Raw genomic sequence first — 17,475 nt, forward strand, 5'->3', positions numbered from 1 at the left:
TAACAGCCATGGAGTACCTTATTTTTTCAGTGCAAGCAAAGCTGTAACAGATTTTCATTACGCCGGGTTGGGTGACTCATGCACGCCTAATTTCATATACAAATTGAACAGGGGTGAGTTCTTCTTACCTTTACTACCAGTTCGCAACGGGATCGCATGCACGCTTTTGCTTTGCTCACATGTGCACCTTGCTTCTACGCATGCGCAGATTGCCAGTGATGACATCCGGGGCAGTGGACGGGGCCTCCTGCCGGTTTTATTATCAGTTCTTGCGAATTAGTCCGAACTGGGGGCAACCCATCACTGAAACTGAAGCATTAACGAGCAACCATCTATTTATTTTGAATTTAATAATTCTGACATCAGTGCACGTTCTGGAATTTTTGGTATTTTCTGAAAGAATATGGCAACAAGCCACTGCACAAGGCAGGCAGATGCACAGAACTATATCAAGAGCTGTGGTGGCGCAGTAGTTAGTACTGCAGGCTACTTCTGCTGACTACCAGCTACCAGCCGTTCGGCAGTTCGAATCGCACTGGCTCAAGGTTGACTCAGCCTTCCATCCTTCCGAGGTGGGTAAAATGAGGACCCAGATTGTTGGGATCAATTTACTGACTCTGTAAACCACTCAGAGTGGGCTATAAAGCACTGTGAAGCAGTATATAAGTCTAGGTGCTATTGCTAGGTGCTATTATTCCATTTATAAAGAGGATTTTAAAAAATCAATGAAATATGTTTCCATTTAATTTTTTAAATAGAGGACAATACTTTTTACAAAAACTTTTTTAAAACTACTTTTATTGTACTTGTTATTTCAATGATTTAGATTTCTGCTATTGGTTTTTAATGTACCATGAATGTCTTGTTTGTATTTTGCCTGATACTTCATAGCACAAAAATGATATAAATATATTGTTGATGAAATGAATAAATAACTAAACAGAACCTGGACCAATTCAGGAAGGTCTTTATGTTTTGTTAAAAAATTGTTGCTACTGTTAGCACTGTTTTGAAATTTGCCGTAATTTTAAGACCAAAGATACTTTTTAGAAAACATTCTAACACTTTATCAGTATTTGAAATGACCAAATTATTTTCACTCAAATAATCTGGAAAAGTACTGTACTAATATGCCCTTATGTTGAGCCAAAAATAGCAATCATCTGACTCCTTTGAAGTTCATGTTACTCTTCTGAGACAATAGAACATAGAATAATAGAGTTGGAAGGGACCTCGGAGGTCTGCTAGTTCAACCTCCTGCTTGAGCATGAGACCCTATACCCGTGATGGTGAACCTATGGCACGCATGCCACAGGTGGCATGCGTAGCCATATCAGTGGGCACGCGAGCTCAGCTCCAGCACGAAACAGGCTGTTTCCTGCCACTGGAGGGCCTCGAGGGTGGTGGTGGGAAAGGCCCGTTTTTTGCTGTCCCCAGCCTCCAGAGCCCCTCTAGAAAGTTGGCAAACGGGCCATTTTTGGTCTCTGGTGGGGTGGGGAAGGCCGTTTTTGCTCTCCCCAGACTCCTAGAAAGGCTCTGGAGCCAAGTGAGAGAGAAAAACAGACCTACCGGGCCATCATGTGCCAGGAGCGGGCGGGAGTGGGGGGGTTGTGCACACATGCACGGGGTGGGGTGCATAGAATTATGGGTGTGGGCATGCAGGCGCATGACCCCTCCCCAGCCCTCCCCTTCTGGCATGCGATGGCAAAAGGGTTAGCCATCACTGCCCCATACCATTTCAGACAGTCTCTGTCCAGTCTCTTGTGGAACGCCTCCAGTGATCAGGCACCCACAACTTCTGAAAGCAAAGTTGATTGGTTGATTGTTCTCACGGTTAGGACATTTCTCCTTAGTTCTAGGTTGCTTCTCGCCTTGATTAGTTTCCATCCATTTCTTCTTGTCTTATCTTCTGGTGCTTTTGAAAATAGGTTGACCCCTTCTTCTTTGTGGCAACCCCTCAAATACTGGAGCACTGCTATCATACATCTCCTACCCTTCTTTTCACTATACTAGACATACCCAATTCCTGCAACTGTTCTTCATATGTCTTGGTCTCCAGCTCCCTAATCATCATTATTGCTCTTTTCTGCACTCTTTCCAGAAACTCTTTTTTATATTGTGGTGACCAAATAAATAATAAACAAGAAAAAAAATTTCATGGAACTAAATACAATAAATTCTTCAAAAGATTCCTCAAAAAATACCACCATTCCATAAGATATCCTCCTTTGTGCCATTGGATGGTTTATTCTGAATAGAAGCAAGGTCACAGTATGATGCCATTTCATCACATGTCTTCTGTAATGAGCATGACAAATAAGAAAAGGAAAGTCAAATGTGACACCCAATTCTAAGCAACAGCCTAGGATCTTCTCTGATTTTGGCACAGACATTAGCCTAATACAAAACAAAGCAATAGAAATAATAGAATGCTTTCCTGAGCAGTTGCTGACGTTATTCCCAACAGCTCATAAATGTGCAAATGGCATGATAAAGGAAGAAAAATAAATTTCTCCATCATCAGTGGATTCATTTCACTTCATTACAGACTCTCGAAGAAAAGCTATAACCTTACACTAGCAATTCCCTAACTTTAACAGTAAAGCTGGGTTAAAAATCAGTCGACAAATCTTCTGTCTCTTCACCTCTTTTTAGTAAATTGGTCCTCAAGTTGGAAGAAGTTATTTATGTTACAAATCTGTCCATCTTTCTGTACCTTCCTCTGAATTGTGTTTGACAAGTCATTTGCCGTTCACCCTTCCCTTTTCAACTCTGGTTTTCAATCCCAGAATTTTAGAACACAGATGAGGAATTGGGAAGGTAATCCTTTTTCCTTGTGGTGCTTAAATTATCTTCAAATTGATCTTGCCTTACTTTAAAAGCCAAAGGTTGAACAATGGTGGGGAAGCTTGCTTTAAGCATGCCTTTTACATATAGATCTCAGAAAAAACCATTTCAGAATGCTAATCAACAATAAGGTGGTAGGCAATGTGGCCCAATAACCTGATCTGGATCCTGGGATAAGTAGCTGTTACCCATCTTCCAAGGTAACTATTAATGTATTTCAGCAGGATGTGGCAAAAGCTACTATTGTGCCCAGATGTTTAGTATCTCTTTTTATTACTTTAATGTAAAAGTCCTCTTCTATCAAGACTTAACAGCTATTAGCCATGTCTTTGAACTCTACAATGGATTTCCGGTAGCTTTTCATCTCACTGTATCAAACTATGACATAATTTTTTAGTAGAAAACTTTCTGCTTACTAAAACCATACTGTATGTGTGGCTGATACAGACTCACGTGTGCAACTTGTACTGTTCCACTGAGGTGCAGGCTCAATTGTAGTCCATGTCCAATTTTTAAAGATACATACTGTATTGATTTGTTTGGGCTGGTACTAAGATTTAACATGGATGTGGGAGGACTGATTTTAGTAGCTTTTTATGTAATAGCTGGGTTATTTTACTCTCTTTAGATTTGATAACACTTACTTAGCATTTATAAAGAGCACTTTAAGTGTTCAAAGCACTTTGCATATATTACTTTAATAATCCTTACAAGGTAAGGAAGTAATATAATTCTTATTTGCCTGAGTTGTCGGTGTGTGAGAGTGTTGCATAAAGACTGAGAACAGTAACAATTTCCTATTGTTTTAAGATGATGCTTGAAACAATATTATGCTTTTATCAGTTTTACGGGTATTAAACAACCCATGCTCCATTGGGTCATCGTTTCAGAAAAAAAATCCTTACCTAAATAGAGAAACAGAATGACTACAGGTGAGCAAAAAAGCAGACGGAACAGGAATGACTTCTAACCACCTTCCCCATTGAATTTTCTTGTGGGAAACTGGTAAGGGAGCATTAGAAATCTTCCAATCTTTCTTCCTTCCTTCTTCCCTTTTCCCTTCCCAGCAGACAAGTATGTGGTTGCTGCTGGTGGGGGACAGAGCAAGGGATTGTGAAAGCGGCTGGGAAACTGTCACAAAACATTGACAATGCAGATCACATGACTGCAGCAGCATCCTGCAGCATTTAAGCAGTCACAACTGTCCCAAATTTCATTTCCTTGGGAGTTGTAGGTCTCAGATTTTGGATTCATTCTACAAGGTAGTTTGATTCAAAAAATGTTGCCCTGTGATGATGCACTATTTCACTCAATTTTAAAGGTTACAGACACAAGAATTTCAGTAGTATATAGATAAACCTATATCTGAAAGATAAAGGTCACTCTTTTGAAGACAGTAAAGTTCACTTTCTGGACAGAGAGAACCATTGGGCTGAAAGAGGGGTCAAAAAAGGCATCTATGTTAAAAGTGAACAGCCCTCTCTTAACAAATGGAGAGGAATACAATACCACCTATCTCCTATCTTCAGCGCAGTCCTTTCAGTAGTCCTATGGAGATTCCACACCCATTTGCACTCTGATTAAGGTGACACTGATGGTACAGATAAACCCCCCAAGTGGTCTCAATGACTCTCAGAGAACTAATGGCTGACCTTCAGAATGCCAATGACCAGATGACTGCAAAGAATATAAACCCTTCCATTCCCCTTCAGTCAGAACCGAAGAAGCTTCTTGGAAGAGAAGCAAACCATTTTCAAGGGAAAAAAATTCAAGAAAGTCCAGTTGACTTTTGAAAAACACTTTTGAAGCATAACCTGGATGATTGAGAATCTCCATAGACATAAACCTATTACACACAGATTATACACAAAAAAGCAGCTTTTACTTGCTCCACTATCTGATGAAGAATTTAAACAAATAATTTTAAAATGCCAAGCAGAAAAACAGCAGGATTGAATAGATTTCCTATAGAGTGGTAAAATACTAATAGATTTTTGGTGCCAAAACTTTGTCAATTGCATCATGAGGTACTTCATAAGGGAATATTACCAGAGATATTATATTGCAATTAAACAAGAGTTTTAGTAGTATATACTGTAGATATTTATTAACTGCCACGGAAATAATGAAATTTTAAAAAGATACAGAGCAATTTTTAAAAGAAAGACTTGTTCTCCATTACCTGCTTTGGGCAAAGGTTTTCTGAAATCCACTCTTTTTCTTCAGCAAGTCTGAATTGGGTAAAGGAATCTCCTGAAAACAAAATGACATTTAAGTTGAATAGGCTCTCCATTTATCAGAAATGACTGAGATTACATTAATGAAAAAACAAATCAAGCATGATACACAAATAATATATCATTCCTTGTTTTACACTATTCAAGACAGTAACCACATTGATAAAAATGGCGAGAATATAAGGTGTTGGTAAGGACCAGTTAGCAGAATAAGAGTTATAGTTCAGCCTCTTATTATGCTTCCAGATTCCCTGTTTATTGTCTTTCAGACTGAAAGAAAGCACATGTGGGATAGTCCATGTTACAAACAGGAAACTCCTTCTCTTAGTAAAACACATTTTGCAAAATATAGAGCACACCGCACAGTACGCATACTGCATACCGCAGCATCCAGTAAGAATTAAAACTGGCATAACCTAATTCAGAGAAATAGTTTTTATTCCGTTTGAAGAAAACATCATCAATTAGTAGTGTACATGAAATGCAAGTTTGTGTTCAGGTTTGTGTACTTCTGAAATTAGCATTGTTTAATTTAAACACTTCCAGCATGCCGTGTATTGGTTCAGGTCTAAAGCAAAACCTTGCATCAGAAAACCTGCTGAATCCTTCTCCCTGTTAACAATCAGAGGGGAATGAATGAACTGCTATAATATATTTAACTTTTGAGATAACTGAATGATCACTGCATTTTTGAGGAATGAAACGTTCCCAGATAGAGGCAGGTGCAGAATTTGTCCACAAGGGAGAAAACATTTCTTTCCCCCTCTTCTGGGGTAAGGAGAAATTGATAAATATTATGCTGCTTCATGTGTTTTTATATAATGTATTTTTGCATTTTTAAACCATGTATTGTCTACAATGTTTGAATTCTTTCTAAGACCCCTATGACTGAAAAGAAAAAAAGGGAAAAGAGCCCAACATTTCTGTTGTTAAGTGAGACATTTGTTAAGTGAATGTTGCCCCATTTTACAAGATTTCTTGCTACAGGCGTTAAGTGAATCACTGCAGTTGATAAGTTAGTAACACGGTTGTTAAGTGAATCTGGCTTCCCCATTGACTTTGCTTGTCAGAAGGACACAAAAGGGGATCCACATGACCTTCGGACACAGCAATAGTCATGAACCAATTGCCAAGCATTTGAATTTTGATCACGTGATCATGGAGCTGTTACAAAGGTTGTAAGACTGAAAAATAGTCATAAGTCACTTTTTTAATGTTGTTGTAACTCTGAACGGTCACTAAAAGAACTGTTGTAAATTGAGGACTATCCGTAGTCTGTGACTGGAAGTTACTGCAATCAGTTATAAATCATACTTTTTATTCTTCCGTCTTTTTCTTTTCCCCTGTGGTGAACTGGAAAATTATCAGCTTTAATCTCCTTTGAGATTATCTCCTTTGAAGCTATCTAAAGCTATTCTCTTCACATTTTTTGAAGAAATGCGGCAAATCCGAGGAGTCGTATAGTTAAACTTTGGTTTGAATCCCCTTGTGGTAAAGAGTGTTTTCCATCAGACAAAGTGTAAAATATTTCAACTTATTTTCTTTCCATTCTGGATCTGAACACATTTACAAGATAATACACTTTTACACTTGGTAAAACAAACAAATGATAACAGTTGCTAGCAAAAAACTTGGTATCAATAATGACTAGCATCACAGTAGGTATTTCAGAATATATTTCAAAGTGAGATGATGACTTTATTATATATATGCCTGAGAGACCAAGCTGCCTCCATGTCTATGTAAAAATGCTGCAATGTAGTTTCATTTTGCCTCTACCCTCAAAAATATATGTGTCTAATTCTTAGTCGTCCCAAGGCATTAATTTGATTTATTTAGTGGCATGTGTGACCTCAAATGCTCTCAGTTAATGAGCATTTCATGGTAGTTACTTCTTAACCTACACTATTAAACCTCAGGGAATTATTACAAAATAAACGAAAAAGATGGTTGGATAAAAGTTATGTTGAATCTCTGAAATACTGTAAAAACTGGAAATAGGTCCCATCCAAAAGCAGAGGTTTTGAGTTGAGAACAAAACTACATTGGCAAATATTTCAGATTATGACCAGGTAATTGTTTCTCTAGTCTCAACCAAGGCACAGCTGATTCTCTCCTGAGAATATGTTTCAGATATATGTATTTATAGTGGGTGTGCTTTGACGATCATAGAAAGAATGTTCACAAATAATTAGATTTCTACTAACTCACAACTGACTTCTCAAGCAGACCTCTGAAAGGTTACTGCAGTACGAATGTAAGGTTATGCGATGCTTATCTATAAATAGGCTATTTAGATCTAATCATTGGATAAACAGATATAGATGTAGCAGTTCAGAGTTATTTAGGTTGTTTTGTTGACTAAAATTTTTTAAAAAGTCAACCTGCTTTGCATTTTTATGTTATGTTCTTGATTTTCAAAGATGGTGAAATGTATTGATTAAAATTGCTTTGTACACTTTTTTGGACAAATGACAATTCCTGTCTTTTAGAAAAAAAAGTAGTTAGGCTACATTGCTATTTTTTTTTTTTCATCAAAGCTGCAGTTGAGAAATAAAAACTACCCTGTCTGATAATATGTGAATTGACTACAGAAGGATAACAATCCCCAGCCTCTTGACTCGTAGCGATATCACAATAGACATTTTCTTTTTTTTTATTAAAAAGCAAATATTACAACAATTTTTCCCTGTCCCTCCTCCCCCCGTCCCTCCTCCACCCACCACCCATCCCCCCTCTCCCTCCAACCCCCCTCCCGCCACCCCGGACTTCCCAGAGCAAATACAGGGTATAACATTTAAAAAACATAAACTAAAATATGCTAACTTTCTATAGGCTCTTAATTCCCTCTTGCTCTCTAACTCCCCTTTCAACTAACAAAACATAATTCAAAAAGAAAAAGTTGATTTCATTCATAAGCTATTTGAAGCTTTTTAGTCCGATATTTGTTTTGAATATAGTCAATCCATCTTCTCCATTCCGATGTATATCTTTCATTTGAATGGTCCTTCAAATACGCTGAAATTTTGGCCATCTCTGCTAAGTTCACTACTTTTAGTGTCCATTCTTCAATAGTAGGCAAGTCTTCCTTCTTCCAATACTGCGCCACCAAAAGTCTGGCTGCTGTTATTAAATTAAAATCAACTTAGTCTCTATAATAGTACAATCTGTAATTATACCTAACAAGAAGAACTGTGGAGTAAATTTTATCTTCTTTTTGAGAATATTTTGAATAATCCACCATATTTTTATCCAAAATGCCTTAATTTTTTTACATGTCCACCATATATGATAATACGTGGCATCATCACATTCACATCTCCAACACTTGGGTTGCACACTTGGATACATACAGGCTAGCTTTTTAGGATGCCATCTATAAAACATTTTATAAAAATTCTCTCTTAAGTTTTCGGCTTGCGTAAATTTCACATTTCTAACCCATATATTTTCCCACATTTCCATCATTATTGGTTCTTCAATATTTTGTGCCCACTTTATCATATAGTCCTTAACTAACTCCGTTTCTGAATCTATTTCTACCAATGCATTATACAACCTTTTTATATGCATTTGACTTTGATCTCTAATCTGTTTTACCAAGTTCTCCTCATTTTGCAAAATACCAATTTTCTGATCTTCTCTCCATCTAGCTTGCAACTGTACATACTGAAACCATGTTTGAATTATCCTTTCTTCTCTTAATTGATTCAGAGATTTTAGTTGTAGTATACCTCTTTCCTTGTTAAGAAGCTCTTTGTATGTAATCACATCTTATTTTTGCTCTACACTTATATTCTCTATCGCGTGTCTAGGTATTGTCCACATTGGTAACTTCTCGTTTAATTTATACTTATACTTTTTCCAGACACGCAATAAAGCATTCCTTAATATGTGACTTTTAAAAGTCTTATCCACTTTCTTATCATATAGTAAATAAGCATGCCACCCGTAAACCAAATCATATCCCTCAATATTCAATATTCTTTCTTCTGTTGAATTCATCCAATCACTCATTACTGATAGGGCAGCTGCCTCATAATATAGTCTTAAATTGGGCATTTTGAGATCTCCTCTTTCATGTATATCCTGCATTATTTTTTGTTTTATTCTCGGTCTCTTCCCTGCCCAGACAAAATTATTAATACCCTTCTGCCATATCTTCAAATTTTCATCTTTTTTAAGTATTGCTATCATTTGAAAAAGAAACAAAAACTTAGGCAAAACATTCATTTTTACTGCTGCTATTCTTCCTAACAAGGATAATTGTAATTTTTTTCCAATTTTCCATCTCTCTCTGTATTTTTTGCCACAATGGATCATAGTTATGTATGAATAATTTCGCATTTGATGTCATAATATAAACCCCCAAATACTTAACTTTTTTTACTATTTCAAATCCTGTTAATCTTTCTAATTCATCTTTTTGATTTGTAGTCATGTTTTTAGTTATTATCTTCGTTTTCCCTGAATTTATTTTAAATCCAGATACTTGCCCATATTGCTTAATTATATCCATTAAACCTACAACCGACTGTAATGGTTGGGTTAAAATAACAACCATATCATCTGCAAATGCTCGTACTCTGTAATCATACTGCCTAATTTTAATTCCATTTATTTTGTCCGACCCACGTATCTTACTCAACAAAAATTCCAAAGTCAAGATGAACAATAATGAAGACAAGGGACATCCTTGTCTTGTTCCTTTTTCTATATTAAAAGTATCTGTTAAACTACCATTAATTATTATTTGCACTGTTTGTTTCTAATATATTGCCTTAATAGATTGTGTAAAATATTCTCCAAACTGCATCTTTTCTATTATTTTCAATAAGAAATGCCAATTCAATCGATCAAATGCTTTCTCCGCATCAAGAAATATTAGCACCGCAGGGATTTGGTTGTTCTTCCCCAAATACTCTAATAGGTTAACCATTTGCCTTACATTACTCTTCATTTGTCTACCATTTATAAAACCAGTTTGATCATTATGAATCATTTGTTGCATGACTGTCATTAACCTATTTGCTAGTATTTTAGCAAAAATCTTGTAATCTGTATTTAAAAGTGATATAGGCCTATAATTTTTTGGCTGAGTGTGGTCTTGCTCCTCCTTTGGAATCAGAGAAATAAAAGCTGTCATCCAAGATGGGGGTACATCTCCTCCAGATTGTATGTTGGTAAATAACTCTTTGAGTGGTCCCACCATTTCTAACTGCAAGTGTTTATAATAAGCAGCTGTCAAACCATCCGTCCCAGGGGCTTTACCCACTTTCAACTGCTTAATTGCAAGCATGATCTCTTCGGAAGTTATTGGTTGATTTAAACCCTCCCTTTGCTCTCTTGTAATTATAGGAATATTCTCTTTCTGTAAGTATCTATCTACATCTATACTTTGAATTTTATCACTAGCATACAACCTCGTATAAAATTCTAAAAATGCTTTTTTAATCATGTTTTGCTGATAAACCCCTTTACCTTTATATTCTATTTTCTCTATGGTCCGTGACTTTTGTTTTTTCCTTAACAGATATGCTAACCATCTCCCTGGTTTATTAGCATTGCAAAAAGTATTATGTTTAGCATATTGCAAATTAGTTGCGACCTGATCTGCCATTAGCATATTAAATTGCCCTCGCAGTAAGTTAATTGCCTGTTTTATTTTCTTGTCTACTGGGTTCAATATCAAAGCTTGTTCTTTTTTTAAAATTTCCTCTTCTAAGTCCTTCCTTTTTTTTCCTGTTTACGTATATGTTTATTATTCAAATATATCAAAATGCCTCTCATATATGCTTTACTTGCATCCCAAACCATTTCTATAGATGTACCCTAATGCATATTTATAATAAAAAATTCTTTCTTAAATTTTTTACATTCTTTTACATTTTCCTCATATCTAAATAGATTTTCATTTAACCTCCAAGACCTCTTAAATCCCATTCCATACTCTAATTCCATCCAAACTGGACTATGATCCATTAAAACTCTTGGGCAGATCTTTGTCATCTTCACCCTAGAAAAAATCATTAGTAATTAATATGAAATCAATCCTAGAGAAAGATTGATGTCTATCAGAGAAAAAAGTAAAGTCTTTTTCTTCAGAGTTCCTCTCTCTCCAGATATCTCTCAACTCCATATCATCCATCATTTTAAAAAACGATTTTGGCAATCTAGCACGCGTTGAGATATTTTGCATCTGCCTTTACTCTGTCTATGCACTTAATAGCACAGCATAAAAAGCTTTTTAATCAAAATTAAATATGTAAATATTGTCTTTTAGAGTATACTTCAGAGTTACTTAATATTAATATTAGATACTTAATAGATACTTAATAGTATCACTATAAAAATAATATGTACATATTTAATTTTGATTAAAAAGCTCTGTTGTATAGTTCTTATTTGTGTTATGAATTGTTTTTAATCCATAGAGCACAGAGTAAAAAAAAAAAAATTTTTTTTTGAAATAATTCTCCCCAAACCAACTAGCATGCACTGTTCACAAATTGTAGCTGATCCTTCAGACGGTGGGAAATTTTCAATCTAACTTTTTTGAGCATGATTTTCTTTTCTGCGTAACTACCCAGAAATCTCAATATGCAGATATAGATTTCCTTATAGGATACTTTAAATATTTGTTCAATATTGCTAAATTGCAATCTCCTGAACCCTTATTAATCATTAAATTATTCATTTCTCACGCTTCATTTTCAATATGTTTGAACTTTCTCTATTTCTAACATACATGCCCAGCAGTGCATCAAGGAACATAGTTACGGATTGTACAGTTATAGAAACTAATTTGATTTTGAATTTAATAACTGCAGCAAGATTGTTGGTGGCATAATATTGGAAGAAGCAAGATTTATCTACAATCCAAGAATGGACAATGAAAGTAACAAACCTAGCGGAGATGGCAAAAATTTCGGCGTACTTGAAGGAACATTCAAATGAAAGATATTTAAGGGACTGGAGAAGATGGATAGATTATATCCAAAGTAAATACCGGAATAAGAAGTTGCAGATAGGTTATGAATAAATATGTAGATATTTGGCGTGTTTTTAGGTAATTAAGTTAGCAGGGTAATTAGGGAATTGAAGGAATAAGAGATGCTGAATGTTATAATTGTTTAGATTAGGATGGATTATGATTGTTGAATGTTATACCCTGTAATTTGTTCTGGGAAGAGGGAGGGGGGAGGTGGGCGGATGGGAAGGGGAGGGGTGGGGGAGGGGTGGTGGGGGTAAGGGAAGGGAGGGGTGGGAGTGGTAGGGAAGAGGGGCAAACATGTAAACCTTCTGTAAAACTTTTTAATAAAAAAAAAAGGAACATAGTGTACAAAGGCCCATGGGTTAGAGAGACTTGACCCATTTAGTCCTGTTCATGAACATATTCTAAGATCAGGAATGGCTCTCAAATAAAGAAGGACATTTAATCATCCTCTTCATCACTCACATAAAGGTCTTTGCTGAGAGATTCCACCATATGCAGTTGAATGTCTGTTTCAGGTACCTTTGTCAAAAAATCTTCAAAAAATATACTTCAAAAATCTCCAACTGAACAAAAGGTGACACAGTCTCTACATGGTATAAATTCAAACACAACATCTTTCTGAAAATTTGAATCCATCCTATTTATGTACGATTGCTTCCAGATTCAAAGTAAGAAAACATGAACATGGCAGGTGCAGACTTGGGATACCCTTTCAGTCAACATTATGCAACATCGCCTTTGGCAGAAACAACAGCTTTTGAAATATTTGATACAACCAGACAAGTCTTTCTATTCTTGCTTTTCATTTTTTTCCCTACTTTTCTAGTTGAGAAATATTCTTAGGTGTCTGTTCACACACTACACATTTACAGTCTGCCCACGGATTTTCAATAATATTCAAGAGAAGACCACCCCAAAACCTTTACAATTTTTTTCCCTGTAAACATTTTGTGATTGATTTGCAGTTATGTTCTGGGTCATTGCCTTGCTGAAATATCTACTCTCTTTTTAAGTTCAGCCTCTTCACTAACAGTGGGGCATTAGCTTCTACAAGATATTGATATTTAATTAATTCTTCTTTTTACTTTCACAATATTTCCTATGCTACTTGTTGCCCCACAGAGCCAAAGCACAACAGAGACAGCCTAGGCTTTAATGGCTGGCAAGGTGTTTTTCTCTTCAAATGCTTTATCCTCTTATCCCCAAATGTAACCTGTGCAATTATGGCCAAGCCAAGCCATTCAATGTTTGTTTCATCAATCAAAAACACTTTGTTTCAAAATGTTTCAGGTTTATAAAGTTTTGTTTTTCATACTTTAAACAATTATTTTGAGAAAAAAAGTAAATCTCCCATCCAGATCAGTGCTATATAAGCACTACTATGCTGTGGACCTTCAGACCACTATTTTAAAGTATAGTGGTGGCGCAGTGTTTAGAAAGCAGTACTGCAGGCTTATTTTGCCCACTGCCAGAAGTTCGATCCTGACTGGCTCAAGGTTGACTCAGCCCTCCATCCTTCCGAGGTCAGTAAAATGAGAACCCAGATTGTTGGGGGCAATATGGTTTTTTGTTTTTTTGCTTTAATTTATATGCCGCCCTTCTCCGGAGACTCAGGGCGGCTTACAATGCGTATGTTGACTGTAAACTGCCCATAGAGTGCTATAAAGCACTATGAAACAGTATATAAGTCTAAGTGCTATTGCTATTGTTCTTTGTGGGTTGTTTTACAAATCTGAATACTGATCAGGCTGTTCTATTAAAGATTTTTCTTGTTCTCCAGATCTAGCCTTGTCTTTAATATTTCCATGTAACTATTACTTCTTAACAATAGTTTTCACAGCTGAAATTGCTAGCCAGTAGATTAAAGAATTCTTACCTTTCTACAGTATATGTGAATTATCTTCATTTTCAAATATTCAAATATCTGCTTAGAGAAACCCATGATTGCTGAAATAGACTGAACAATTCCGAGAGATTAGAACAATCAGAATATTTGTACTTTGAGTACAATGAGTCAGTCACCTTCTTTTGGAGTATTAACAACTTTGCTGCTATGATCCATCAAGTCATAGCCAACTTTTGGTGACCTTTTGGATAAAAGCTCTTCAAGCTATCCTGTCTCTCTCGCTTCATCACACAATTCTGCAAGATGCATTTCTGTAGCTTCAATACTTTTTCTATTCACTTCAAGTGCTGCTGACCACTTTTCCTTCCACAAAATAAAAGAAAACTGCAGCAACATTCAGTGGTATATTCAGTATTATGTATATTTTCAAGTTCTTCTAAAAAAGTTTAGAACGAACAGAACTAAGTTGGTATTGTCACTCTAACATATTATATCAATCTGCTTATAAATCATCAATACTGTTTAGAAATTTTAGAATTTATACAGTGTAATTTAAGAGTCCTTGGCTACTCTCTGAGCCTCATTGTTTGCTTGCAGATGTTTCATTACTCAACTAGATAACATCACCAAGGTAGCTTGCGGTGCCAATGTTGATGGTGGGGTGATTTTTCTCCTTGATAGATTCTTGATTAGGGCATTGTTTTCTGCTTGATTGTTTGGTGCTAATCCCAATGTTAGTTTGATCAAGAGGATATATTCCGGTCTTTTTATTTCCTTTTATTGTCTCTTGAATGGTGTACCCATATGTGTCTATTGATAGATGATTGGTCTGAATGCCAAACTTCCAAGAATACTTTAGTGTTTTTCGTAATTTTAGTCTGAATAAGGCATTGTTGTAGAACTCATTGGAAAAGACCCTGATATTGGGAAAGATTGACGGCAAAAGGAGAAGGTGACGACAGAAGATGAGATGGTTAAATAATATCATTGATACAATGAACATGAATTTGGGCAAACTCCAGGAGACAGTGGATGATACGGAGACCTAGTGTGCAATAGACTATGGAATTGCGAAGAACAGGATATAACTTTGTGATTGAACAACAAAAATGGCTTTGTACTGTTTTCATGATCAGTTCTTGGTCCTTAAATTAAAAGTTTGGACACAATTACCACATTTGTTGGACTATAAAAGACGCACTGGACTATAAGACGCACCCAGATTTAGAGGAAGAAAACAAGAAAAAAATAGTTTTTGGCCTCCGCATGTCACGTTTTCACCCTCCCTGACCCCAGAAGTACTTTTCAGGCCAAAAACAGTCTCATTTTTGGCCTTCCAAACTCTCCATGTGTCCCATTTTTGCCAAAAACATGCTCATTTTTGGCCTGCAGAGTGCTTCTGGGGGCTGGGGAGGACCAAAACGTGACGTGCAGAGGGTTCGGGAGCCCAAAAACGGGCCGTGTGGAGCACTGCAGAGTGCTTCTAGGGGCCAGGGAGGGTGGATGAGCGGAGGGTTCGGGAGGCCAAAAACAGGCCCATATTCAGTCTATAAGACACACCAAAATTTTCACCCACTTTTGGAGGGGGGGAGTGCTTCTTATACTCCAAAAAATACAGTATTTCACTTTTAAATAAGGTAGAAGTGCAGCGATCTTGAAATCTTGAGACTGTTTCACAATGAAGTTGCAAAAAAATCCTTATATTTAATTTGCATGAAAACAATTGCAATTTATGGTGAAATCTTAACAAAATATATTCAGCATGATAAGGTGCCATTAATTAAAGCTCTAACTATAAGATTTTTTATATTTTTATTTCTTGTATTGAATATGCATATCCTTTTGCTTAGAATGATCAAAAAATAGAAAAAGAGGTAATGTTCAGGTGTCAAAACTTGTTTCTTTCTTTCTAAACTTTGAAATTAGGTTTTAAGAGTGCATTTTGCATTGGTAGATAATATCTTTTTGAGATCATGGAGGAATGACATTCTCTAACAGTTTTGGAGTCAAGTACTAACTCACTTGATGCCCATTGATGATTGCTTGTTATTCTATTGACATGAACTATTTCAAATTTGTATCTTAACAGCATTTCAGTTATATTGCCTATTTTGAATTGACCCTAGATTTTTTTGCACAAATACAGATGATGATGATAATGATGATGATGATGATGATGATGATGATGATGATGATTGCTATATGCCAAATCAAATACTAAAAAAAGGAATTTGGACTTTTTGAAACATCTAGTTTTCTTAGCAATTATCAGCAATTTCAGTCTCATCTAAGGTGTTTGTTTTTTTTTAACTGATGGCACTAGCAGTGTCTGCAGGCTTATATATAGATCCTTTATGAATAATTAAAAGGGGTATAGGCCTAAAATATTTAAGTAGTTTGGTGTCATTCAGCTGATGTTTCACATTTGTTCTGTGTTGCCTAACATTTACAAAGCATTACAAAATACTACAGATTTCCATACCACACAGTAGACTTAAACTTTATAGCTATACTAAATAGTAAATATATACATACATATCAGGGATGGGTTCTACTTACCTTTACTACCGGTTTGTGATGGGGCTGCGTGCGCGCGCTTCCTTCACTCTCTTGCCTGCGCACTCTTCTGCACATGTGCAGAAGCTTCTGCACATGCGCAGAAGCATTTTGATGATGTCAGGGTCAGTGGGTGGAGCCTCCCGCCGGTTTTACTACCGGTTCTATAAAACCAGTGCGAACCGGGGACAACCCACCACTGATACATATATACACATAAACGCACACATACATATATAGGAAAAAGTTGGGAAAATATTCTCAAGATGATATGAATCGATGGGTGGGGATGAAGCAATTTGGAGACTCAAAATGAATGAGGATGGTTTCAGGTGATTATCTACTTATTAAAAAGTATTTCAAATGACTACAGTTTAGGATTATAGACTGTGAGAATTCATGAAGGATACAAGAATGAAGGGAAATTCTTGGTGTTTCTTTCCTTTGTAGTGCCAACAGTGAATCTTTGGAAAAACTGAACGTAGAAGAGAGAAATGAAAGAAGACTGAATGCATGAACTGAACATACTACCCATGGAAGAAAATACCTTGTCAGCCTTAATCTCTTGACAGATTAATCTCCCAACAGAATAAATGTAGAGTGCACCTAAAGAAAGAGGACATGGAAGCTGCTTAGAACAGAATAAAAAGAATATCTTAATGAAATGCATGAGGGGAAATTATTTGGTAAAATGAAGAAGTGAAATAAGCTGTCAAATGGGGAGGGAAATGTATATAAGAATGACTGCTGCAAAAAAAAATGAGGAAGAGACAAAGATTATGCCATGCTTGATCAATAAATAAATCTCATATAATGTATTTATGGAAAAGTATTACATAATCAAAAAAGTCAGTCAAAAAAACACTAAAAGAGGAAGGGAAATATAGAGTTTTATAGATTTTTTAAAAAATAATGTATCTAGAAGTTCATGAAGAGGCTAAGCATTGACCCTTCAAGCAGAGCAAATGGATTTTTAACAAGGTGATGAAATG

The 17,475-nt window shown here is 36.0% G+C and overlaps 1 protein-coding gene across 6 annotated transcripts in view; it reads right to left on the bottom strand.

Annotated features, from left to right (window-relative positions):
* The window catches only part of AVEN (apoptosis and caspase activation inhibitor), a 156,470-nt gene that overhangs the window by 10,703 nt on the left and 128,292 nt on the right, over positions 1–17,475 (bottom strand). For all 6 annotated transcript variants that reach the window (XM_034418662.2, XM_087875474.1, XM_087875490.1 and 3 more), the window contains one exon: positions 5,030–5,100. In XM_034418662.2, the coding sequence (XP_034274553.2) occupies positions 5,030–5,100 (71 nt within the window). The remainder of the gene's footprint in view (positions 1–5,029; positions 5,101–17,475) is intronic.

Source organism: Pantherophis guttatus, chromosome 1, assembly GCF_059756535.1.
Source record: "Pantherophis guttatus breed Tessera chromosome 1, ASM5975653v1, whole genome shotgun sequence".
Lineage (NCBI taxonomy): Eukaryota > Metazoa > Chordata > Lepidosauria > Squamata > Colubridae > Pantherophis > Pantherophis guttatus.